Source organism: Thunnus thynnus, chromosome 21 (assembly GCF_963924715.1).
Source record: "Thunnus thynnus chromosome 21, fThuThy2.1, whole genome shotgun sequence".
Classification (NCBI taxonomy): Eukaryota; Metazoa; Chordata; class Actinopteri; order Scombriformes; family Scombridae; genus Thunnus; species Thunnus thynnus.
Genome location: NC_089537.1, coordinates 14,984,640 through 15,010,834, shown reverse-complemented (window position 1 = coordinate 15,010,834; position 26,195 = coordinate 14,984,640). Strand labels below are relative to the sequence as shown.

General features: G+C 41.1%; 1 protein-coding gene across 1 annotated transcript in view; it reads right to left on the bottom strand.

Annotated features, from left to right (window-relative positions):
• sema5a (sema domain, seven thrombospondin repeats (type 1 and type 1-like), transmembrane domain (TM) and short cytoplasmic domain, (semaphorin) 5A) overlaps positions 1–26,195 on the bottom strand; it is a 123,483-nt gene that overhangs the window by 52,340 nt on the left and 44,948 nt on the right. The window contains exons 4-8 of the mRNA XM_067578039.1: positions 23,614–23,659; positions 12,769–12,831; positions 9,264–9,362; positions 2,451–2,664; positions 859–1,144 (exon numbers count right to left, since the gene is read on the bottom strand). Coding sequence (XP_067434140.1) covers positions 859–1,144; positions 2,451–2,664; positions 9,264–9,362; positions 12,769–12,831; positions 23,614–23,659 — 708 coding nt within the window. The remainder of the gene's footprint in view (positions 1–858; positions 1,145–2,450; positions 2,665–9,263; positions 9,363–12,768; positions 12,832–23,613; positions 23,660–26,195) is intronic.

Genomic DNA, 26,195 nt, shown 5'->3' with positions numbered 1-26,195 from the left:
GAGGGCCCACTCAGTTCTGATTGGCCAGCTTTCCGGAGCCTGCTGAGAGGCAGCCGTATCACTGTCAGGTTAAGTTACCGCTGATGCAAACCCAACATTTCCTGCTTTACTGCTTCATATTAAAAGCTTTTAAATAACTAAATAGCAGGAGACTTTTATTGTGAAGAATTTACAGCAAATGAAATGTGTTCCTCACTGAATTAGCAGAGCTTCATTAGGAGTGCTAAAAACTGGTCAACATAACAATATATGAAGCTGTTTGGAGCTATTTGTTCAGCAGATCAGTTACAAATAATGCAAGGAGGAATAGTACAAGTAGAAACAGCCACAGTGATGATGATGTTTGATGAAGTGCTACAGATGACCAGCACACCTCCAACAGGTAAAAAATTTATTTTACTTTGCCGTGCTGTGTAACGGAAAAACACTCACAGCGTGCCAGCTCAACTTGAGTCATGGCTCCGCGTGACAACCCCTAAAACAATGGAAAAACGTCCTAATGTTAGTGGAGCGGAGCAGTGAACTCGCGTGCTATGCGTGGAGCAGATGACCATATAAAGAAATCCATCATGATTTGACGTTGGGCTCAAAGAGAAAAAACTGTTGGAAACCGAACATTCAGAGCAGTCTGAAGCTGGTGCTTTTTGCTCACAGGGATTACTTCTACATACGTTTACCTCATTATTTGACACTTTGGCCAGGTTTAATATGAACATCACATTTTAACATTATATATATATGACTGAAAATAAGGAAAAGCATAATAAATTAAACTACTGAAATATGTTTAGCCAAGTATGTTTGTTTTCAAAGAATTGAAATTTGTTGTCATTTTATTATTGTGAAATTATAACTCACACATTGGTAGTAAAAATGCCGTAGAGCAGCTCCAGCTCAGGCAGGTAGAAAGTTCCCTGCAGCTCATTGTAGTTGAAGGGGATTTCTCCTGGCCGGGAGCAGTTCAGCCTGGCCTTCATGAAGGTGGTCCACGTGTCTTCCAGGAGGAAGCGGCCGCCGATGTCATTCTTACAGACGCGCCCGGCGCGGGAAAACACCGTCCGACCACAGTCATGCTCCACTGCGTTTTCCCGGAAGAAGAAGTAGGTGAAGTTGCCAATATCGTAGGAGGAGACAAAGTTCGGTTCTGTCAAAGGAGATATCACAGCAGAGGAAGTTAGGAGAGGAAAATGAGTGTGGGAACGGACATTAGAAAAAGAGAGATAGAGAGATAAAATGCACAGAAAGGAGGAAGAAATACAGAAAGGAAAATATTTAAGATTGTGGGAGTAAGAGGGAGTGGGAGAGTGGGTGGAATGGATGTATGTTATGACAGATTGACTCGCAGTGTGTGTGAGCGTGCAGCCCACACAACAGCAGGTGATCAGGATTAATAACTACAGGCCATGTTATTAATGGCGTTGTGTAATAATAAGAAAACTCATTTTTCATTCCCCAAACCTAAAGGTTAGGATGAGAAATGACCAAAACAGTTGTAGCGTAATAGCTCTCACCCTATCTGAAACATGCGACCTCCACGACACTGTCACAGCTAAGGCGTTCATCTTTATGTATGACATTATTGGATCTAAACCGTACACTTTATTCTTGCTGACAGTGATTTAATTCATCTTTAAATGAAAGTGTTTCCCCCTCCTCCTCATTTCAACTCTCTTCTCTTCTGCACCTTTGGAGGGCAGTGCAGGGGGAGACAGAGGAAAAAAATCAATTCGCCATAAAATTAGTTATTAAGCCTTTTCCCAGAGGTTGCTCCAAAGCAATGTATGTGGTGGCTTTTAATTTATTTTTTCAATTTAGCTTAAATGTGAATCAGATAAAAGTCACTTGCTGACAAGATACTGATTGACCTGCTCCTCTGTAGGTTGGACACCATAAGCTGTCTGAAGTTCTCCAATCTGCACTGAGGCTCCATGAGGCATTTAGTGCTCGAAGTAGGTCTGAGCTTTCAGGGAAAAAAGACATCGATTTTTGACAGAATTCACAATTTTATGCTACTCAAAGAAAGGCTGAGTTAAATATAAAGATTTTCTAGTTGCTTAGTAACTATAGAAATAATAGTTTTTACTGACAAAAGGCAACAGAACAATTATGAAGAGAGGCTCTTCTTTTCCAGCATTCGCTACACTACTTGGTGCACCACAGTGGTGATTTGAGGAGAAATACAATCCTTCAACCAAGGGACGCTGATTCTAAGTCCCATGTCAGATAAACATCTGCCGTGCTTAAGTATCCTTGAGCAAAACACTGAATCCCCACCAGCTGCAGCGGTGATGTTCAATTGCTGTGAAGTGGGAAAGCCAAATGACAATTTTCTCCTTCATTTGTTTCTTTATATTTAAAAATGTCTCTTTATCTTTATCTAACCACTCAACTTTTGACTCTTCTCCATTTATATACACTGTAACACCTCTATCTGCACCCCAGCTCCTTACCATTGAGCCACTTGGAGTTGTACTGGGCGGTGCGCAGTGGTGGCAAGCCGCCCAGGCTGCGGTAGATGGCAGGGTCTCGTCCAGAGAAGTCCATGGCTGTGGCTGCATAAAGCTCCCCGCTGGAGGTGATGAGGGCGGTGGAGTTGTGGAGTGGGTTGTAGGGACACCGAGCCATCCCACTTATCTGATCGTGAATTTCGGTCAGATTTGTCAGCTGCAACACAGAGAAAGAAAGTGGAAGGTTTTTAATGGAAAGAGGAAAAATAAGTATTGACAGGACACAGACGTTGCCTAGACACAGCTAAAAGAGAACGATTGATTATTTGTAACAGGAGTATCCCTTGAGTAACTAAAGCAATAAGATGCAATATACTTGGGGATAGGGTGCATTTTCTTCTTGTTTCTAAATAATGGATCATTGTAGAAAACCTGCAAAAAATATAAGACAGTGTATCAAAGGGCAACATTAAAATGCAAACCAGAGAAGTCTGGTAATGTTTTGTTTGTTGCTGCCAATATGCAAATGGTGCAGATGAAAAAAAATACTTCATCTCATTATGTTTTGTTCGGTTTACATCTACTGCGAAACACACACAAAGATATATACGAGCGAAACCTTCAGGAGCGAGAAACATAATCAGAGAACACATTTGGAATCATTAGCAGCATAAAACATACAAATAGACCAGCTGTTTCAACTTCAATATTAAGAAACCACCTGTTAAGAAACCAATAAAATTCCTCAAAGAGGCTCCTTAAATCAAGTTACTTTTGGCCTCACAGTTTCCTTGGTTTGGTTTCTGATGTCTGTGCAGGACAACCAGCTGTTTGCCTGGCTATAACATTATTATACCACATCTTTGAGAAGCCTCTCTGTGTTCAAAAGAGGCTTGATGTGAGATGCAGTCTTCCCTTGCTTTCTGGCTTTGAATGTGAGGCCAAATCCAGCTCTGCGCTTTTTAAAAATACTTTACAGCATGACCCTGGCTTCGCCTTGACACACTGCACTGGTTCCTACTTAAAAAAATACAGGCCATAGCTCAGTGAGTCAGCCTCGAATACCAAAAAGGCGTAATGCATTTTTTAAATCCAAGATGTAATTATATTTTATGATGCAAAAGGAAACACAGTATATGGGGATTAGCTCATGGTTTGTGCTTCCTTCCAAGTTCATCTAAGTTCTGAGGGCAAATCCATGATGCAAAGTAAAAAAAAACAAACACTAATCTCAGGTTTTGAAATCCATAAATAATAATTAAAATTATTCTATTTGTAATTACTTCTCTATCAATCAAGGTTCCACATTTTTGACTTATCTCTGGTTGCAGAAGTCCCCCAGTGACAGCACAACTCTCAGTCTTGAAAGATTCAGAGCTCAATCTTTCCTCTCCTCTCACATTTTCACATTTTCAGTAACTGAATAATCTGTGGACAGCTCTTCCACACAGGAGACCAGACCCAATTCAGTGCATGTGTTGGGGGAAATAAGGCGAGTTCTTTAGCCAATTTCCTGAAGCCGGTCGATTTGGATCAAGGGTTCTGTTAACTCCTGCCACCTCTGCTCCACCCAAACCACAACAAAACAGTGCAGCTCTGTCTGTTTTCCGCTGGCCTGAGATGAAAGCCTGTTATTGACAGGACTCATTCTGCGGGCCGGAATAGCTGTGTTTAGGTCAATTGGATCTTTAAAAAAAAACGAAAAGAAGAGTGATAAATAGATACACTGCAGTGCATCTAATGCATATTGAGGAAGCGAAATGAAAGTCGTCTCTGTAAAACACCAAGCAGCTGTGCGAGTAGGACATTGAAGTGACTTTGAATGCCTCCAATAGAGACTTTTCAGCGACAGTTCACAGCTTACACAGACTGCTGTGAGAGCCAGTTGGTTGCTATGTGAGGAGCTACTGAGACGCTGTTGTGGCTATTGAGAGAATTTTTAGTTACCCGCTATGACAGGAAATCCAGCCATAAGCCTTATGCAAGTGTGATTTGAGATTGGTTAGTGGACAGGGTTTTTACTGATATTTCACTGTGGATGGCTGGCAAATGACACATCCTAATAGCTATCTGTCATGCATGTGTGAGCAGATATCGAACTCAACTTCTTTGATTTGTGCTTACTCCTTCTAATCTTGAGATTAAAGCTGGGGACAAACCTGAAGACTTGCTGAAACCCACAAAGACAAGATAGACCACACATAAAGATTGTTTCCACCAACTGACACTGATTTTTTGGTCTTTGACAGTCAGGAAGGCGCATAAACCTTATGAATGAGTAATCACACAAGCAAAATACCGAACCACTGATCAGTAATGACATCCCACAAGAACCAGCCAGGTTTGGGTGAGGTCCTGGATGGAGAGACATGGGTAATGTGGACTGTATAGTCTACAGATCAAATTGGAGGTAGTGAACTCTGTAAAATGAAGCTAACTTCAGGTTCTGGTCAGTTGTATAGCTCTTTGATTTGTAGACACATTTGTTTTCTTTACCGCTCAATCAGCTTTTCCTCCATTTCATTCCAGTGGACTCACACTACAAATCTTTTTACTTCCCATTTTCCCCTTCTTTTATTTATTTACTGGTACCCTAGGGTGACACAAAAGTGACGTCAATCGTCGATGTTAGTCACAAATATTAAAGATGTTTTAAAAAATCTGTATGAGAATGACTGGCAGTGACTGGGATTAGATTAGAATCTTTATATATACTCACAGGAGGACTCGAGTCAGAGTCCTTCAAGGTCAATGTTGGAGTGAAGCAAGACTGTGTCCTGGCACCCGTCTTGTTCAATCTCCTCCTCTCATCAATCACCCACCTCTTCCGCCATGACACAGAGATTTCATCTGGAGTACCTACTAGATGGAAGTCTATTCAACATCTGACGACTCTAGGCCCATACAAAGTCAAAGACCTGCCGAATCTGTGAGCTTCAATATGCAGATGACTGCACTGTCTTGGCACATATCCCAGAATCCATGCAGCATGCCCAAAACAATTTCCGGCCTACACCGGTCCTTTGGTCTTCAGGTCAACATTCAAAAAACTGAAGTCATGGCACAACTCACTATTCAACCTCCTTTACCCCCCAGCTTCCAAATCAGTGGTGTTTCACTCAAAGTAGTGGACCAGTTCACCTATCTTGGCTGCACACCCTCCTCAGACTGCTCCCCTGACACTGAAAACTACTGCTTCAACAAAGCCTGGTCAGCCTTTGGGCATCTCCGCATAAGGGTTTTTGAAAACAAAAACCTCAAGGTCAGTACCAAGGTTGCCGTATACCATGCAGTATGTGGCTCCACTCTGCTCTATGGGAAATGTGGATCCTATACAGACAGCATCATCACAAACTTGGAGGCCTTCCATATCTGATGCCTTCAAAAGATCCTCAGCCTGTCTTGGGAAAATCAATTCCCCCATACTCAGATTCTTTCGATGACCATCTTCATCTGCATGGAAGCATCAGTGGCTAAAAAACATCTTTGCTGGATAGGTCTTTACTATCCGCATGCCTGACCACCGTCTACCCCACCAATCCCTCTATGGGAAACTCATTGATGCAAAACGGGCTGCCGGCAGACAAAAGAGGTGCTATGAAGACTATACCAAAGGCCTCCTGAAGAACTGCAATATAAACACAACCCATCTTGAACCTTTGGCACTTGATAGATCAGCCTGGCAGGTCACTTGTGCTACGACGATCAGACAAATAAATTACACCAACCAACAGAGGAGGACTGAAAGACGTGCCCAACGACACCAGAGTACTGCCAGCATTACCCCAATATCTGGGCTCCCTTGCCCCACCTGTGCGGGAGGAATGTGTGGCTCATGTATCGGCCTCCCCAGCCACATGAAGTGGCACCAGCTTCATCGGCACGTTAACCCTCAAAGTATTTGGAGACATAAGAATGAGTTTAGTTTTTTAAGCACAACCCAGACAGGGTTGCTGCAGTATATTTTATTTCATATTTCCTTGTTCTGAATTATAATGGAAAGACTTTCCTAGATTCATTGGTGATAATGCAGGCTCAGAATTCAAATTGTGTTATGAATGAATGAATAAAATTATTTTTGCTTATAGAAATAAACAAAAATTAATGTATTCAATTAATTTGATATTCAATTTGGCAAAATACTGTATTTACAAAACCAAACACATAAATTCGTCACTCTGTAATGTAACCAAACATTGCATTCATACAATATCCTCTCTAAAACAATAGAAACATGCTCTCTTTTGATGTTTTTTGTGTAAAAGCATCCCCCTGACTTCTGTCCCCCAAGAAAAGCCATGATCACTATCATTATCACCATCATTGTCATCATCATCAGTGGTAGGATGGCTAAAAATCAGTGAAATTACAGCTGTTTAATCTGTAACCACATAGCACTTATTAAACTAATAGGATATTCTGTCCCCTCTCTGTTCATCCATCACAGCTGATAGTAAATCTGTCTGAGTGTGATTCTATTGCTGTTGCCTTGCCCAACCAGTGTTTCATATTAACAGACGTTCAGTGGGTAAATATGACAGTGCTTGATGAAATACTGCTATAATAATGTCATGACATTTCAACTATATGTATTTTCACAGTGGTAAACAGTCATTATGAGCCTGTGACCTTTGGATGCAGTGCTTTTGGACAAAAACAAATGTCATCATAATAGTAAACTCCTGCCACCTCCTCCTCTGAAATCCCAGAGATGGAGACGCAGATATTTGATATGGCCCGATTGCTGTTCCAAGGTAAGCACAATACTCTGACATTTTAAATGCTGGTCTATACTTTACTTCAGAAAGCACTTGTCACCAACAGTAGTGGATAAAAAATTTCTATGCTGACACTTCATTTACCAAGAAACACGGTTATTAGCGCTGTATGCTTTTGTAATAAAAAATGAAAGGGTAGCAGCAAGTTAAAAACCAGTGGTTAATACATATAAAAATCTTGTGCCCTCACTGTGTCAAGAGCCTGCTGAAACACAATAGCGACTCAACATTTTGACTAAACATCCCTTTAAAACATGGGATTAAAAGCTAAAGGGAATTTGTAGAAGCATGAGAGAGAGTGGTGAAAATATTTAACTGCATTTGAATTAAACACAGGCGAAGATAATGTGATTCAAAAGAATAGAAGCTAAATAACTGCAATGACTCAAGAAGAAGAGCATAGCAGCACAGATGAGGAAAGGAGTATGTTTACTTGTAGACCAAAACCATGATTATTGGGAGTAATGAGCTTCAGGCAATGTTTTGATTACAACATTTAACAAGTGTGAGGTAACACCACTTCTTAAATAACTGCGCTTAATAAGAAATTAGTCTACCTTCCCTGAAAGCACAACAGGAGCTGGGAACTCATACAGTAAATCCTGTGATATTAACATCACGTCTCAAGTCACACCTTGATTAAATGTGTTGATCAACCTCGACCTCTGCTTCTGATACTGTTAGTTCCATCAATTCCACTCAATATTCATATTCACAATACTGTCAGGCCCACCCAGCTTGACAAAACAATCACTGTTGTTCCGAGATAATGACTTATTAAGTTGCGTTCCTGGAGTGACAGGTGTTCTCATATTGATTTTCAGTAAGCACTGACTAACAAATGTGACGCATATTACAGAAAAATAAAAATAAACTGAGCAGCTATGGCTGCTGTCAACTTGAATACTGCACTGCGACATGAATTTGAAACTTTTGAGGGACAAGCAGTTGAAGGCATCAGAAAGGCTAGTTTTTTGCAGCGAACAACACAACTGTCCCTGAAAAATTAGTATAAACACAGTAAATCTTGTTAAAGCATTGGTTGAACAGTAGTTTGACATTATTTTGCTTTCTTGGCTGAGAGCAAAATTCTCCAGGTTTCTGCTGGTTGCCTGGCAGCCTCACATTTATGACAAGACTTCAGGAGGATTGCTCCTGGCCAAGAAATAGTCTGGCACATAACCTCCTCTTAAAACCGCAACGTTTTTACACTATGGTTTCTCTATGGATTAAACAAAAGAGATAACGTGTCAATTAGTGATGTTTAGAGGTGCTAGTAGGTGGATTTTCTAACTTTTGGGAAGAGCCAGGCTAGCTGTCCCCCCTTTCAGTCTTTCTGCTAAGCTAAGCTTACTAAGCCTGGCTGTAGCTTCATACAGACATGGAAGTGCTGTCAAACTTCTCATCTAACTCTCAGCAAGAAAGCAGATATGCACACTTCCCAAAATGTCTGACTATTGCTTTAATTAACCTGGCGTGTTTATTTATTCTTTCCCCTTTATTTAGTTTAGACAAAGCACTACCTTATCACTGTGAGCTGAATGTAAATAATGAGAAAAATGTTTCTGTAATGTAATTCTATTATCTCAGAATTTTCCTCTATTTAATATGAGCGTGTGTCCACCAGTGAATGGATGGGTTGGAGAAACTTGAGAGATAATGAAGAGCAAACAACTCAACGCTATTGTAGTAAAAAGACACAGTACATTTTCAAATATCACTTCCCTGTGAAATAATTCATTGCAATATCAACTATAAAAACAACAGCAGTAGTGTGGTCTATATAAGATAATATTGTAATAATAGCTTGCACAGCCGGCAGTAAACATGCTAGCAGTAAAGTCTCACCGTCATGAATATGCAAAATGACTTTAATTTAATCAAGACAAACAGATGGGACATGGGCAACTTAAATAGTAACAGTAGCCTTAATTGGGCAAGAATGATTAGTATTCATGTGAACCTAGTCAAAGGAAAGCAGAGTGAGAAACAAGCAAAAAAAGAGGGCACAAACAGGAACTGATGTTGTTGTTCATACCGTTCGGTTGGTGCAGATGGGCGTGAAGGCGTTGGTTCCACAGGTAAACAGCCTGTTCCCATTTACCAGCAGCACCCTGATGTAGTTCTGGCACTCCTCCTATGGAAACACAGAAGCAAACACACATATCGCCGTTAGCAGTTAGCAGCGGCACCATTATCTATCCATTGACAAGCAGCAGCATTAGGCAGCGGGACAAAATTACACTTTCTGCCAATAAATGAGACAAACACCTGCAACCACGGGAGGGCTACTCTAAAACGTGGCCAAGCTTGACAGAGTCAAATCAAGGCTAATGCCCACACGGCTTAGCCATGTCACATCTTAATTCAACAGGGACCAGATTTGGAGAGGGATCTGAATGAGGTGGAGAAGAGATAAATACAGCGGGTGTAGGAGAGGACCACTCAGGATTAGTTTAGAAAATTGCATTGGCTTTGTTGACTGGTCAAAAAGTGAAATGAAAATGTAGCCTCTCATATACTTTATTCAATCATGTTTCTTTTTAGCCTGCTCTCTACATTAATCAATTCAAGACACTTTTCTCTAAATTATAGTGAAGTACACGCTCACCACTCTTTTCTTGGCTCACTCCTCCTCTGAGGTTTTGGCCTGGGTTTATAGCAAACCATTCAGCACTTGCTTAAAAGTGCACGGCAAATAAAGCGGTAATGACGGACTGAGTGATTGACTGAATGATTGATTGCCGCTGAACGCCATGAACTCTCAACGCTGCCGTCAGGCTTTCATGGAGGTTTGCTGGAGATTTCCATCAACAAAACTCATAGCAAATGTAACAAGAGCAGTCAGTATTCATGTCAGAGAGCGGCATTTGTTTTTGTCCTAGGACAAGGTAATAAACTCGCAGGGTCCCGTCATCTGAAAGGGGCCATGGCTGGGTTGATGAGGGGCCCTCGTAGAAATTTAAAACCTTGTAAATCTGCTATTGTCTGAGCCACTAGAGGTGCCTAGGGCGACCTCCCCCTCCTCTCCTTCTCAAGGGTCTGATTTAGGAGTTGGGGGCACTGCAGGAGAGATGGAGGGGAAGGACTTTTATTTCCCCCTATCAAGATGGAGGTTGGCTCGTAAAACAACTTGTTTCCTGGTGCTAAGCACAGCCTAAGTATGTGTGTGTGTGTGTATTTATGTGTCTGCCTGTTCAAAACTGAAGATGTGTGCATGTGTGTAGTTAGCACTTGTTATGTACGCTTATATATCTGTGCTGTTTGAACAGTTCCTTATGTACTGTACGCTTGTGTGTACATGTGTGTGTGCACATGTGGGTGCAGGGATGGGGGTGGGTTGTAAGAGCTCTGCATAATTCAATTCTTCTCTGCAGTTTGGTTCTATGGTAAATACTGGCATATTTAATATTTGCCCAGCCTCACAGTCTTGACTTGTTTATGAAAACTTCCTGACAAATGTTCCACGTCCATACTGTAATACAGAGGCTGTTATGCTTGGCGCTTGCATTATAAAACAAAACAGAGTCAGCAATCAAGTCCTGTCAAGTCAATTTAACTCTCCTTTCTTCTCCCAGTTGAAATAAATCAAATACACAAGAGAAGAGCGGAAGAGTGCATTAGTTAAAAAAAAAATACAATCACTTGTAAATTCACTCAAAGCACAGGCACGGTATCTGTGTAATAGCTTAAGCGATGGTATATTGTTGCGCGCTGAGCTAGGTAATAAACCATCGAAAGCCCTGTCAGCTGCAGGAGAATGAAGTCTTTTAATGCTATTCTTAGTGTACATCACAGGAGCTGATCCTCAGAAGGGAACAGTGAGCAAAACAATTTGACTCTGCCAGACAGCAGCGACTCTCAAGGACTGAGGTAGCTTTGGTCTGTAATTCACAACAGCTATCTTGTGCTGGCCAGCCTGTGCATGCCTATTATGGGTCTCTAACCACCTTTCACAAGAGGATAAATACACAGTGGTGCACACACACACACACACACACACACACACACACACACACACATACCCACAAAGGGATCAGGGCTGGGCAGTTCACCTACAAGTCAAGTTCAGCTCTAAACCAGCTGTTTGGTAGACAAGAGTTTGCCATTTAACCACAAACAAAAACATACATTTGCGCACAAAAAGAAACTGCCGCAACAATAGGAACTCCCTTTATGCAAGGTCTATGCATAAGAGTTAAAGTGTGGAAACTTTTTTACTTCACAACAGGTTGATTTAAATCCTCACTCAGGTCAATCCCACTCACAAAGCAGGGATTTCTTTTGACTCTTTATGTTAAGGCTGAAAAATGAGCTCCATGTTGCTTTCAGGCTTCAATATGTTTCATCATCACTTGTTTTCATCTTCACGTGTTATTTGGTTGTCGAGGTTGATTGGTCGGGAGATCTGTGATTTCTGTCTTTATGAGATTTAACATTTTTTTCTATAGCCATAACTATTATGCAGCACTGATGCGCTGGTGGGAAAGTGTAACATCTGGGGCCTCCAGTTCCACTGGTAAACATCTATTCGTTCATGTGTTATTTTTATACCAAACCCACAGGAAAATGTTGAACACTCATCAGCTGGTTTGGAGGTCGCAGCTTAGAAAGTTGTTCAGCAGTGGTGGAGGTTGCTTTGTAGTTTTTATTGTTCGTATTGTTGTTACGAAGACTCCATAAATTTGACACATTAATATCAGTTTAGCAGTCATCTTCTGGGCTCTGGAGAGAGTGAAAATAACCCCTGTGATGAGGTTGATCAGGGTTATCTTGGCTTGGGCTTTGGACATTAAACTTTTAGCCACACTGGTGGTGCTGCTCTAGGGAAAGCAATGTGGACTGATCAAAGTTAATTATCCACTGAAATATCTCAACATCTACATGATGAATTGGCACAAACATTTGTGACATGACATACTGAATGTGTACGATGATGTCTCCTAATAACTTTGGTGATCCTTGACTTTTCATTCAGCGTGTTAGCATGGTAAACATGATAGCATGCTGATGGTAGCATTTATCTTTCAAGACTGATGCCTAACTACAGTCTCACAAAGTCAATGGCATAGCTGTAGACTTTTGCATGACAAACAGGGTGTGTTTTGAAAGATGCTGGTATTTACTAGGCCATCTTAGAAAGGGATGTAATCAAGTTGCATTGTGGTAAGTGTAGGATCTAGGGAATTTGGAGCTTGACCCATATAAGGATTAAAAGTAAGGATAGCTCTGCCTCTCGTGCATTTATTTTGACCATTTCTTCTTAAATATGTCTCTCACAAGACACCACCTTTATAGAAGTACAGTCCTAATTGCTGAAATGCCCCTTTACATGCCATTACCAAAACCAATAGTTTTGGTTAGCTGCGAAGTAACAACCAAGCTTAATTTGTGAAGTACCCTTTTCAATGAGGGACAAGCTGTTTTTTCGGTTAAATACAATAGCAATACTTAAACTTGTTTTTCTCAACGGTGTGACAAGTGTCTGATAAAGCAATATAACAGCATGACACTTCAAATGCTCAGGCATCACTTCAACTCACCTCAGACTTTCCACGGCTGAAGCAGGCTCCCTTGGTGAACTCATCGCAGTGCCACTCAGCCTCCTGCAGAGAGAGAGAAAAGCAGCATAAGGCTCCAAATAAACCATCAAGAAGAAGCAAACATCAGAAAAATTTGGCGCCATGTCACCATGAACCACTTTGAAAACCACTAAGGGAACCCAAACAAAACAATGCCCAGCTGTCTCAACTGTGGCAAAATTCCCACCTTTTGAAGTCAATTCCATGTCTGGTGACTCTGTCTGAGATAGCCCAGCAATAAAAATGCCACCGAGGACATATGAAAACACAGTTAGAAAATGTAACGGAAACCATAATGTGACGAGTCTGATATGCTGGCTGCAACATGGATTTCTGCGTGATGACTATTCCTTGACTTAGGTGGGAGGAATGGATTAAAACAGAAGCTAGGGGTAAATTAATTTGACATTACATCGTCACTGTACTCTCAGTCCCACACACACATCCGCATACACACTTACAGTACACACAAGTATATAAACCATGTTAAATACAGACACGGAATCCAATTAAGGTGCATACCAAGCCGAGACCCAAAGAAACGAGAGGCAATTGCGCTCAGAGCAGGATGCCAATTTGATTTATGTGTGAGGGAAAAGGAGGGATCTCAAGACATAACATGCAAGTCCCTAGAGTAGGATGTCAACGTGATTTACATGTGAGGAAGAAACAGAGGGACGCCTTTTACATTTTACTAGAGGAGAGAGAGGAATAAGGAGATAAAACCTCGACTCATCTCCTCCGAGAGGGAAGACATCAGCGTGCTCCGATTTCTACCATTTAATTTCAGCGTGACCTCTGGGGGGGCTTTCTCATTGATAAAAGTTCTCTATTCATGAAATGAGTATTGGCCTCGGGACAGCAGGGCCACTAAGACACTTACGTGTGTGACAGGCGGAATTAGTCGTCAGTGCCACTAGCTCCGTATGACTGGCAGAGAGAGGAATACTTAGCAGAAAAATTGGCTGGCACAATAATACGCTTAACGCCAAGTCATGAAAAGTCTCCAAAAGCAAAACTATTCAACTTCTCTTTGGCCACAGAGAGGTGACTTTCCTGCAGTAATAACCTGGCTAGGGGCCAGAGGTGAAGGATTTCGCTCTCTATGGGAATACAGTAAATATCACTAACTGAAAGAGATTATTAGATTTCACTTTGATATCAGGATTGTTTTATGTCAGGACCAGAGGGGGGGAGAAAGCTGAACCCCCCTCAGCACCTAGGTGGACTTCTTTCATTTCCTCTTTGAGAAGACTCTGGGAGTTTCCTCTGTATGTTTTAAGTGTGCTGTATGGTTTTCCACCCTCATTGGCCTTTGGGAGGTGAAGAAACACCCATATGGACACACTCACACACACATGTAAACGCACACACAGGCGTAACAGGAGGGAGCTTAGAGAGAGGAGAAAGCTTAGGGTGTGTGGTACTATTCAGGGAGGATAAGATATGGAGTATTAATGGGAGCTGGCTTCTCTCTTTCTCTGTGTATGTGTGTGTGTGTGTGTGTGTGTGTGTGTGTGTGTGTGTGTGTGTCAGTTCACATTCCAGGCCAAAGCTGGCTATTCTGGGGCCATGCAGCCACCACAGACACAAACCACACACATCAGCACAAGCAGCACAGCCTGCAAATACAGCAGCACAGCCAGTCCCAGCTGAATTGAATGTGGGCGCAGAAAGTGCTTTCACTAATCGCATGGGGGGGGGGGGTTAAAAAAAAAAAAAAAAAAACTGTTAATGGCCCGAAACCTTACTCCCTCATGTTTAGTGTAAAAATCAATCATAATACAATGCAAAATTACAACTTGAGATCACATTAATGGGCGCAAAGTGGTTGCTTTTATCATTATGGGGCGATTATGTGATTTATCATCATCCAACATAGTTCAAAGCAGTTTTTCGGAGTACTACATATTTTCATTACATCTTTAAGACATCAACTTTATGGCTCCTGAAGAAGGTGAAGTCCGTAAGCCTGTAAGTGTGGAGATGTGCTGGCTTCATTGACCACTAAAGCCACCCTCTCTGACTGCCCTGCCTCAAATGGTCCGAAGTAAAGAACAGAATCACAGTCATGCAAAGGCGAGTGCCAGTGTCATTAAGAAACATTAAAAGCTCATTAACATGCTATTGTTCAGCCACTGCGCTCCTAAGATGAATCTGTCTTGAGCTGAAATATGTCCGCAATGTGCTGTCATTAAATAATAATTTTTAGCTTTATCAGAGAAAGCTGCATTACAGAGACCTTTTCCAGAGGCTTTGTCACCCAGAGGAGACTGAGATATAGACTTAGAGAAACAAAGAAGGAAACAAAGAAGGTGAGAAAAAAGGGGACGACCAGGATCTAATTTAGTGAGCTGAATATTATGATTAGTCCAAATTAGAAAAAAACTAATCTATTATAGAACTGTTATTGGCTTTGGAGAAAAGCATCTATTGGATGGGAGGTATCTGTTGAAATGGGAGATATACATCTAAATGATAATGGATAATGGTTTATTACAAGAAGTAATAGTTTTTATTGGTTTTGGTAAATGCTAAGATCTGGGAACAAAGGGAAATTACTACAATATAATATGATGGGGTAAAAAGATACGAGCTGCGAGACTGTTGTCTCGCATATCTCAGTCTCAAGCAAGTCCCAAGGTACTATGGTGAGAATCACGCAAGTCAAGTCGAGTCCCTGCTATAAGTCGAGCAAGAAAAGTCAAGTCATATGAAATTCTCATGATCTATCCCAGTTTCCACATTTAAATCAGTTAAAAGACAGTGATCATGAAAAATTGAGTTTTATTTTCAACGTTAATGAAAACTGCTGCAGCCTGCTTACACCTTATAAATCTTACTGATATTTGACATTTTGTGGCAATCAATAACAAGCCTCCTAAATGAATAACAATGGAGAGTGGGGCTCTGATATTATAATATAGCCCTTTACCTCTAAAGGGCTCTAAAGTCTAAACAGAAGTATGACATGAAAAATTTACATCACAATGTTAAGCCTCCTGTCCTAGCTCCCCTTCAGGAGGGTCATGCATTTCTCCTTAGCATCATCTATGTATATTATATCCTATTATCATTATATTATCAGCATCTGTCCACTTTTAGCTACTTAAAATAAAAAGTCCTCACAACTTTGATGGAGCCCAGGATTTATCCATAAGGGCGGTTTAATTACACGCTGTTTCACTATATACTGTACACTGTGTACTGTGTAGCAGAACACAAAACATTAATTACCATCCTGTTGGCATGTTAATGAAGTTACTGCTGCTGTGCCACTTGCCACATATGTAAATGCGCACATCACTCTCTCAATTCAAAGACGATCTCACTGTTTCTGCTGCTGTGTGATGCTGCAGGTATTTAATAAAGTCAAAGGAAAGAATCTGACACACAGCAGCTGTAAGCAAAAACAACATCAGTACTGATGTTTCTGCAACATTCAGTAACATCTGAGCAACATTATTGTAAGATTCAGACATTAATCTAACACATTGCAGACCTGCCTGAATGACATAAATAGTTGATTCTGACGGACATTTCAGTAGATTATGTTATAGATGCAAAATACTAGAAGTAATAGAAACTAAATAAATGAAAGTTGATTTATGATGTTGGAGAGCCTTGTGTGTGTGTATCTCTGCTGACCAAAGACAAACAAACTGTGGCGTTTGCCTTTTCTGCACTCTCTCACAATGGACCGATCTCTGTGCTGAGATATGGAGAAAAGCCTGAAACACTGGAAACTACTCCGCTCACTGTAGTGAGCATCATATTTCTCCCCTTCCCTCCCACACTCCATGTTAAGTTCCACTCTTTTACATGAAAATACCAGAATTATGCAGAGCTCGGCTAAAACAATCAGGGCTAAAGCAGTGGCAGCACTTGGGACCAACGGGACAGACCCAAAGCTTTGACACTGCACTCACAGCTGTTGTGTTCACTGTTACTGTTGACATGAACACAAACGAGGCGCAGGAGGTTTTCTGTGAATGATAAACAACCAGTGCGTTTGGAGCTGGTTTTACACTGGATATCAAGGGAACAAATTCGCTTTCTTTCAGCTTCAGGGGGAATATTATTTTTGGACTAGCCCCCTCCATGATAGCTGCCTTCTGCATTGGCCTCTGCTGGTCTGCCGCACCCTAGTAGGTTGCCAGGTTTGCGTGCATTGCACTAGAAATCACCCAGTCATGTTTCAAAAACAATAAATAACTTCTCAATATCTAGAAAAATGCATATATTTGATGAAAAAAAGTCAAGTCCTTTTGAGTCATCTGTCTCAAGTCTAAGTCAAATCCCAAGTCATGAATACCAAAAGTTGAACCAGAAAGTTGGTATATAGTCTCTGGTTATCATAAAAGAGGACAGTTTATCGTTCATCATTATTTCAAGTTCAAAATAAGTTTAGCTAACCTGGGGGTTTGTTTCCAACCTGACGAAGAATCGATGATTATTTAATTTCTCATGTTTTTGGCCTTGTGGGACACCTTTTTAGCAATGTCTCCACATTCCCAGATTAACTTGGTAACTACAATTGTCTTATTACCAATAGGTATAAAATATGTAATATATCGGAATGATCTTTTAAGCAAGGAAAAGTGTGATAGGAGTATGTAAATCTATAAAGAGGCAGATAGAATTTGGTACAGTTGGTAGCAATCCATTGTTGCTTCAGGGAGGCTGAAGAAAAAATTCCTGAGATACTGTACGTTCTGTGTGTCCGCCCTCTCTACTGTCCCCTGTAATGGGTCCAATCCTCAGAGATAAACCATTGTGCTCGAGCCTCTCGTCAGCCCTCACACTGAGGGGCTATTGTCAATGCGAGGTGGGTGCAAGAGAGATACCAAGGGAGAGAGTGGGCAGGGAGAGAGATAGACAGAGATAGGGAAAAGGACAGAAACAGGAAAATAAGGGACAAACACAAAAAAACAACAAAGAGAAAACAGAGTCCAACTTAGAAGTCAGCCAAAACCAGAACAAGGGACACAGTGTGGGCAGAGTGAAGTAGTCAGTGAGACAGAGGAGAGTCTGCAGAGCTGAATTCCAAAACAGCACTGTTTCCAGACATGATATTGAATATATTTTGCATAAAGAGGGTCCAGAGAACACACTCTCTGCTGACAGCTGTCTGGCTTTGTGAAATGACTGGCTGTGTGTCTCATTACAAGGAGATGGCGGGTTGAGAGTAAGAGCTGGACAAATCCTGCCGGGGAAATCTAATCTGTTTTATGAATAGCTGATATTACCTTTTGATGTGCTGGCACAATATTTACTATTCAGACTGATGTATGCTGATGTAAGCTGCTGAAAGATTTACACACGAAATTGGTCTTGATGTCATGTCTGAGCAAGTGTGTAGGTCTGACTCACTATACATATCATCATGGCACCATACAAAGATGAATTGGAGTTGAAGTGACCCCCTACTATGCCTTTTACTACTCTGAAGCCATTTACACTTTGTTTTAAATGGGTGTTGGTGATCCGAACACAAGTGGACAGCCGAGACACATCGCCATTCACACCTACGTCTATCATGCGTCTCCAAAGTGTCCAGGTGACCACTTGTGTTCAGATTTTGTTATTTCCTATGTCACTTCTGCTAGAAGGTCAAAGGACCCACGGACAGTTATTACGACAGTCTGTCAGCAGACAAGCGCTAGATTTGTTTTGTACGGGCTAGCAAAGAAAACAAAAATGTTTCAAGAACTAATATACATGTATGGGCTATTTCGACCACCACCACTTCCTGCACTGATTACATATTTTCCTGTTACGTCCTTGTTGGGGACACATCAGGACGCATTAGTGTTTACACTACAAAAGATATGTGGTCAAATGCGTCCCAGATCTCCTTGGCAAGTGGTTTGAGTGATCGGATCACATGTGTCTTGTATTTAGCGCTGTCCACTTGTGATCCGATTGCATTTTAAAACAAAGTGTAAACAGGTTCTTAGGTTCACAGCACTCTTGCTTAAACATGGCATTAATTTCCATGATATCACTGACTGTGCTGGTATCTGCATCTCTAATCCCATTGATGCTTTTTAATTCTATGCATTTAAATGGCCAAGTTAGTGGGTTCTAGTAATTGAATTAGCAATGCTTCCAAACCTATGGAGGACGGCCTCTGTTAGCTACTGATTACCAGCGCTAATTGTCTGCCTGACGAAGTGTAATTGCAAGAGACAGGCCCATTAAATACAACATGTGAGGCTAGAGAGAGCCTTTTGTTTTCTTTGGAGTTCCCTTCCTTCCTAACAACATGACACTATGAGAAGAAGCAAAGAAAAATGGAGGCGCAGTGTACATCTGAACACCATACAGTGTCTGTTGCCAGTGGGAGCTGTTATGTATCGTGTTTTCATGTGACTGTTTGTGTGCCAGTGCAGAAGGAGAGGAGCTGGAGTGAATATCCACTATTTTCTCCTCCTCTGGTGCTTTATTGAATGGTAAACAATGCCACTGATCCTGCTCATCCCGGAGCTTATTGACTAATGCTGTGCCACAGAGTTTCCATTGAAACTCAGCCTTACTGTCTGCATCCCATTTTGATCTAGCATGGAAACAGCACATTAATAATGGATTTTTTAAAGGGATGTTCTTTCTTAAAGTTTTGCTTAGCGTTTGGTGAATTCAACCTGCTCTTAAGGCACTGAAAGCGATAATTGACGCACGTTATTTGATGCTCCTATGGCGCACTCCAGGCATCAGATTTGAAATGCCAACACCACAGAACCAACACAGATTTGTCCTGTTGTTCTTTGTATTTACTGCATGAGTTGGATGGAATGAATGGATGAAAAGGAGAAATGCAGAGGAGGAAAATGAAACTAGCGTCTGTTTCCACAGTAAATCATCTGTTGAGTGTTTGATGGTTATTTATTTGTGCTTAACCGCCACTGAAACAATCAGAAAATATCATTTTATTTCTCTCATTCACCATCTTTGTTCTTGCAACTGCTAACTCTCCTCACTCAACCACTGCCATGCTGTCTCTCTCTCTCTCTCACTCTTACTCTCAGCTTGTTCGTGCTATCTCTCTCTTTTTCGGCTGCAAAAAAAGCAGCTTTGGTCGCTGGGTCCTCATTTGATGCTCCAAAATTGAAACAAGGTCGGAGTAGGGGTGTAAAGGAAGTTTGAAGCACCTCATAACGCTTTTGGTGCATGTTTAGCCATTTAAAACAATAGGTGTACTTCAAAACGAACGCATCAGATGCTTTCAGTGCATTTGGGCCTTTATTGCAGCTGCTTTCAAGAACAGCATGAAAGTGTGTGGCCTATTGGACCAGGTGTGCAAGGGTAAAATGGAACAAAAATGGGCAGGGGGGAATAACTGCATTAGGGTATTCACCGCCGTCAAAGGACTATTTGAGGAGCTCATGGGCAGACAGAAACACAAGGTTGAGTGGTACATCGAGCCTGCTTGGCCATTCATCAGCCTGGGCAACACAATGGGAAATTGAACACAATGCAAATGCAGAGGGGCCAATTCATCAGTGTTTGGGCCACAGAGGGTAAATAATGGTGGTACCAGTGTTGATACGCCTACCCAAGGTTGGCAGGAGTTGAGGGCAGGGAGCTGAGGGAGGGACAAAGGGGGTAGAAGGACAATACTGAACAGATGTGAGATACAAAGTGGGATTCACCTGGACGGAGGAAAGAAATTGTGCTTTAAGGTTGCTGTTTTTATAGTTAATTCTCTGGCTGTGTTAGCTCTAAATTATGTCATAGATTCTCTCATTAGTCCAGTATATTGTGAAGTAAAGTCCTTGTCTTTTTTTTTTTTTCACTTGAAAGTGGAACAACGTATTGACCTTTTGCTCTTGACAATGTTTTCCAGATCAGTGAGGATGAGAGTAGAGGTTGACAGGGAGAGGGAGGCCTCTTCAGGCTGTTGAGACACTGCAGAAAAAAAAAACTTTAAGTACCAGATATTAACTCCAATCAAGGCCATAGGGAGGGCTGACTCATGTTTGAATGCCCGACTTTTTCCACTTCAACCTCCGATTGCCTCTCAGTTTGAGTACATGCACAAGTTCATGTAATGTGGAAGATTTTCTACTTATACTGTTTATGATTCTGTAAGTGTCCCCCTGTCTTGTAAACAGTCCCTCAGACAAACCTTTATATCTCTCCTAAGTGACTGAACCCCTTCTACTCCCAGGAATTACCGAAGACCAAATCCAAGGGGCGGCCTCAGAAGACATAGGGGCAATGAAAGCATAAAAAGTTCTCAGATCATCACTAGCATCATCACTTTTTTTTATTTTTACAAAGGTCCCCTTTCTCTCCACTTTCTGATGTTCCTGGCTTTTTTTCTATTTTTTTATTACCTCCAAGCAAGGAGGGCATTTACTGAGGAGATTATGGTTGCTGGGCTCATGCTCAATCGATCTCAGAGTCTCAACTCGATATGTGCTATAGAGCGGGTTAGACCAGCAGTGTTTAGCTACCACCCTAAGTGTCACTACTCTCTAAACCCTCCATAATATAATGGTATGACTACCAGGTATTCAGAGTTCATTTTCTGCCTCGCAGAATGCTTGAAAACAACTCCTACTGCAGCCAAGGGCAGGAAAGGTGGAAGGGATTAATTTTTCCTCCATGTGGCAAAAGACCTGGGTGGCTCTTTTTTACTGCTTTCATCATGTACATGCAAGATGAGATCAGGCTGTCATTGATCATATGGTAATTATATCCACCTCTTTAACATATTATAGACTGTTTGTATTACACTGGCGCTAAGCCTTGTGCTTTGTCAAAGCATACATAGCCTCCCTCTCAGTGCTGCCAGCCATGCAAGAACAAATCACTGCCATTGGGCATTATCTGACAGGGCTGATACATGGGGATGGGGTGAAATCACAGAGACAAGCGTAGGTGTAGCTTTTAGCTTGTTTTCCTTCTGCATGAAAAAAAAAAAATCTCATGCAACTCTTTTGAACATCCGTGCAACCGACATAAAACACACTGAACAACTAACGACTATTTGTGCTCAAACTTTCTTTGTTCACTCTGGCACTTTCAGCACCATATTCCCTTGTAAATCTATTTGATCAATCAGCAATGCATGTAATGTGAGTGGAGCAATGGTGCCAAAGGGGAAATTCATTATAGTCTTTCATATCCAACAACAATAAGAATGACAAATACATGTAAACTCAGACATAGAGGCAACCAAATCTCTGTGCAATTAATCTCCTGTTTTATGCTGGGATGAAAAAGAAGGAAGGAAAGGAAAAGATTTCAGAAGGAGGTGAATGGAAGAATAGCACTTGTGCTCCTCAAACTCCTGCCATTGAACTTAGCCTTCCCCTTGACACTATAGCCCTGGTCCAGTCAAATGCAAAGCAGGGACATTGCACAGGTCATCTTAAATTGGCCCCAAGCCTTGGCAGGGATTATCAGGTCTTATTCTCTCAAGAGAAGATGTCTTGGAGATGAGGGGTTGATTGGGTCAGTGGAATCTCCTCACTGATTCTGCAGGGCCAGCCGAGCGCAGGATGAAATAAAGAAGAGGGGATGATTGGGTGCACAGATGGCACAGAGCATCTTTAAAAAAAAGCATCTGTGTCCCAGTGAGCGGCCACAAAAGACCGGCCTCGCATGAATCCTCATCTCTCTCCATGGGGGGTTGCTCTGCTTTCTTCCCTCTGTCTGTGTGCTGTCTCACTGCTCCCTGATTCATTTGTGTGCGCCACCCTCCACTCCTTCCTATCCAAAAAATTCAGTCTTCTTATTTCGTCTGACCATTTTTCTCATTTTCCTTTCCAGGCGAATATATAACGCCACTCTCTCCATTCTCCCTTTGCTCCATCTAGCCTTTGTCACTCCCCTGTTTCTCTTTCTCTCCCTCCTCATCCTCTCCCCTGGTTTTCCAGGGTGTAAATGGCAAACATCAAGAGCTGTCTAACCATCAAAGAAGCCTTGCTGCTACCACCTAGAAATGTGTGTCAGTGTTTGTATGGTAGCTCAGTAGGTCACAAAATGCTTAGCCCTGCAGGGGTGGGCATGTGGTCTCAAACAATTGTGAAAAAGGAAAGAAAACTGAGAGGGTACAGAAGAAAATGTGAATGACAACATGTGGGAGAAGGGGGAAGAAAGACAGATTGAAAAAAAAGCATAATTGCTACCTTGAGCATTTATTCTATTTATGGATGTTTTGTGCAAATTTTACAAGTCACCAGAGGCAGAAAGCAAAGCGTTAGCCCTGAAGTTAGCATTCTTTAATCTCTGTTTAGTAATTCTAATGATTCTCTCTGTGGATGTTAAATTTTTGACCTTACTACCCTGAAAAGAGCAGAAGAGTTTAGCTAAAACGGTAGCATAATATAAAAAAATTGCACACGGTGTTAATACCCTAGAAAAAGTAGAAGAGTAACAATGAAATACAGCTGCAGAGTATATGCCATTTTCAGTTTCAAATTGGATTTCAACATGAAAGGTATTAACACTGACTAGACTTTATACCAACTCTCTTTCCCTCCCTCTGTGTATCAACCCACGGCATTGACGACCAAACCCACTGTCACTCCACCGGATGGGAAGTTGTTGTGACATGTGAAATGCTAAACCATTTTACTGTAACAGCTTTAAGTTGTGGGAGCTGGCAGCGTGCTACGACTAGCACGGTGTTTGTCGGAGGCAGGCAGTGCTCTGGATGCCTGTGCCAGCGTGACTGTAAGAGTGGTATGAACAGATGGAACTTCCTCCATAGAGAACATATTCACTCAGGAAAATGTGCGAGTCAGACTGTGGGAGTGTCACAAAAAGACGGAGTTAGAGAGAATTAGCACTCACCTGGATCAGTGTCAGGTCTTCCAGGTTGAGTCTAAAGAGGTGATTTCTGAAAGGAAAAGATGGAAGCATGTGAGGTGATGGAGCTATTTTCTGTGAAACTGAATAAACCAGGCACAAAAATGTGTGGATGTTACAGCATCCCAGCTCAAAGGCCAAAGCTCTGTACAGTATTTATCTATGTTCTCTCTCTAGTCCTTTCATCTTCACCCCCTCCTATCCGTAGTACCACCAGTACAAAGGAATTTCCACTTCCAAAAGTGGTGCATACAGACTTAAACTGCTTAAATAGAAAAGTTGGGAGGTGAAAAACAGTTTAGGGGATGTCGACATACTTATAACTGCTGCATCTGACGCTTCTAAAGTTTTCCCCACTTAGAAATTAAAATTAACCTTAGTCAGGGTACTCATTGTGAATGGTTTTATTCAACCACTGCAGCAACTGACAGAATCTAGGTTTCTTCAAACAGTAATTGGGAGGTTAAAAAAAAAGACTTGATAAAACAAAATACTTTATGCTATTATCTCCTGGAGTTTTATGTGTTTGTGACACAGGGAGCAGGAGAGTAAGAGTGTGAGAGACACTGAAAGAAAATCAAAGCCTGCTGGTGAAACCACGCTCTAATAAGTGCCTGTCCTTGCTCGAAGCTTTTTAAATTTGCAAGGCAGAGACAAAATACTTTCATTGGCATTTTCAACTTTTCAAGAAACATTCAGTTCTAATGAATGCCCTCTCAAGAGAAATATTTTGTATATTGACTAACGATGTCTCAGGCTGTCTTCTAAAACCATTATGAACCATTACCAGAATGAGACCATATGAGATCTGACAATTAAGACTAAAAGCATTATTTATTGTAATTTCTTTTCCCTTTGAGATGTCTGTATTATCCACATTTTGTTGGTTTTTTTTCCTTTGAAAATCTGGTAAGTTTAATGGAATTTTCCAGCAAAAACAACTTTTTCAGAAATTTAACTGAAAGATTTTAGCATAAAAATCAGTATGTCTGATTAATATGTTTTTTTTCTTTTCTAAAAAAAAAATCCTGTTCTCTTGCAATAACTTTAACAATAACACATAATTCTCATTTCTTTCATCCCAGCAATAATTTTTTAAAGAGCAGGCATTGTTTTTTTTCCATAAAGTAGATGGAGTTACACTCTTTAAATGTATCTGCACACCTCTCTACGTACACACAGACATTTTCACACACATACAAAGACTTTCACAGAGATCTATCAATCTCCTGAAGAGTGGGTCAGCCAGGTCTCAGCGTGGCTGTGGCCCCCCGTTTTACTGTATTGATATTTACATCGATCCCTCTTTCCTTCCATTATCACTCATACTTCTAACCTAGCCTGCAGCCATTCATCCAGCCACATCGCCTTTCACAGTTAGACACTTGAGAGCCGTCAAGTTGGCACCAAGAACTGAACTAAATTTCTTATTTGATTTTTTGAGTGCTCCAAATACCAAGCGTTGATAGAATTGGCTGAATGATAGCTAAAAATAAAAAATGGCCAGCAAAACCATTATATATATATATATATATATATATATACATATACATTTATATACACTCACCACCTACTTCATTAGGTACACCTGTGCAATCTAATGCGATCCAATACAACAGCTCTGCCATAAAATCTACATTCTACATTATATTGAATGGTATTCCTAATATTTTGTCCACTCCATTAACATACATGAGGGGGGCAAAATATTAGGAACATTTTTCAATATAATGCACTCCAGTACAACACCACCACCCACCACAACCTCAATAATAAACATATAGTAGAATTATCACCTTTCTAACAATGTCAACAAAAACTGAAAATGTATAACCTTCGTAAAAGTAGAATTTATGGCAGAGCTGTTGTATTGGATTGCAATAGATTGCACAGGTATTCCTAATAAAGTGGCCGGTAAGTGTAAATATATATACATATACACATATTCTCAGAATTCTGAGAATAAAGTCAGAATCAATTCACAGATATTCATGAACTTATCATTACCTAATTAATATAGGATCTCCCAGTCTGGTCTCTAGTAACCCATCATTATCTACTATATAATCTTCCATTAGGAACTAATATGTAAGTACTTTTCGGGCTGTAACTACGTGCAATTTTGTGTACCATATAGTGTTACCATGTTTCGTTCTATTGACAACTGAACGGTTAAGAGAAGTGCAGAGCACAGTTCATTTGGAATCAGCCAGAGACTCTAGCAGCGAGTGTATACACCCATCCCACACAACACATTAAAGAACACACAAATTCCCATGAACACAGAGAAATACACACTGTTAAAAGCACAATTTTTTGTGCTTACTAAATGAGAGCATTCCCTTCACACACACACACACGCACACACACACACACACACACACATGCAGCTGGGCTTGAGAAAGACAACTGACTTGGAAACAATTTCCACAGCCATTTCTCTTTGGTTTTTGAAGACATCTATAGAGAAACTGATCATTACTCATGCAATGCACCCACAAACACTGAAAAAGCAGGGAAAGAAAGACAATAAAAGAGCAGACAACAAAAGAAGGAGAACGGATGGG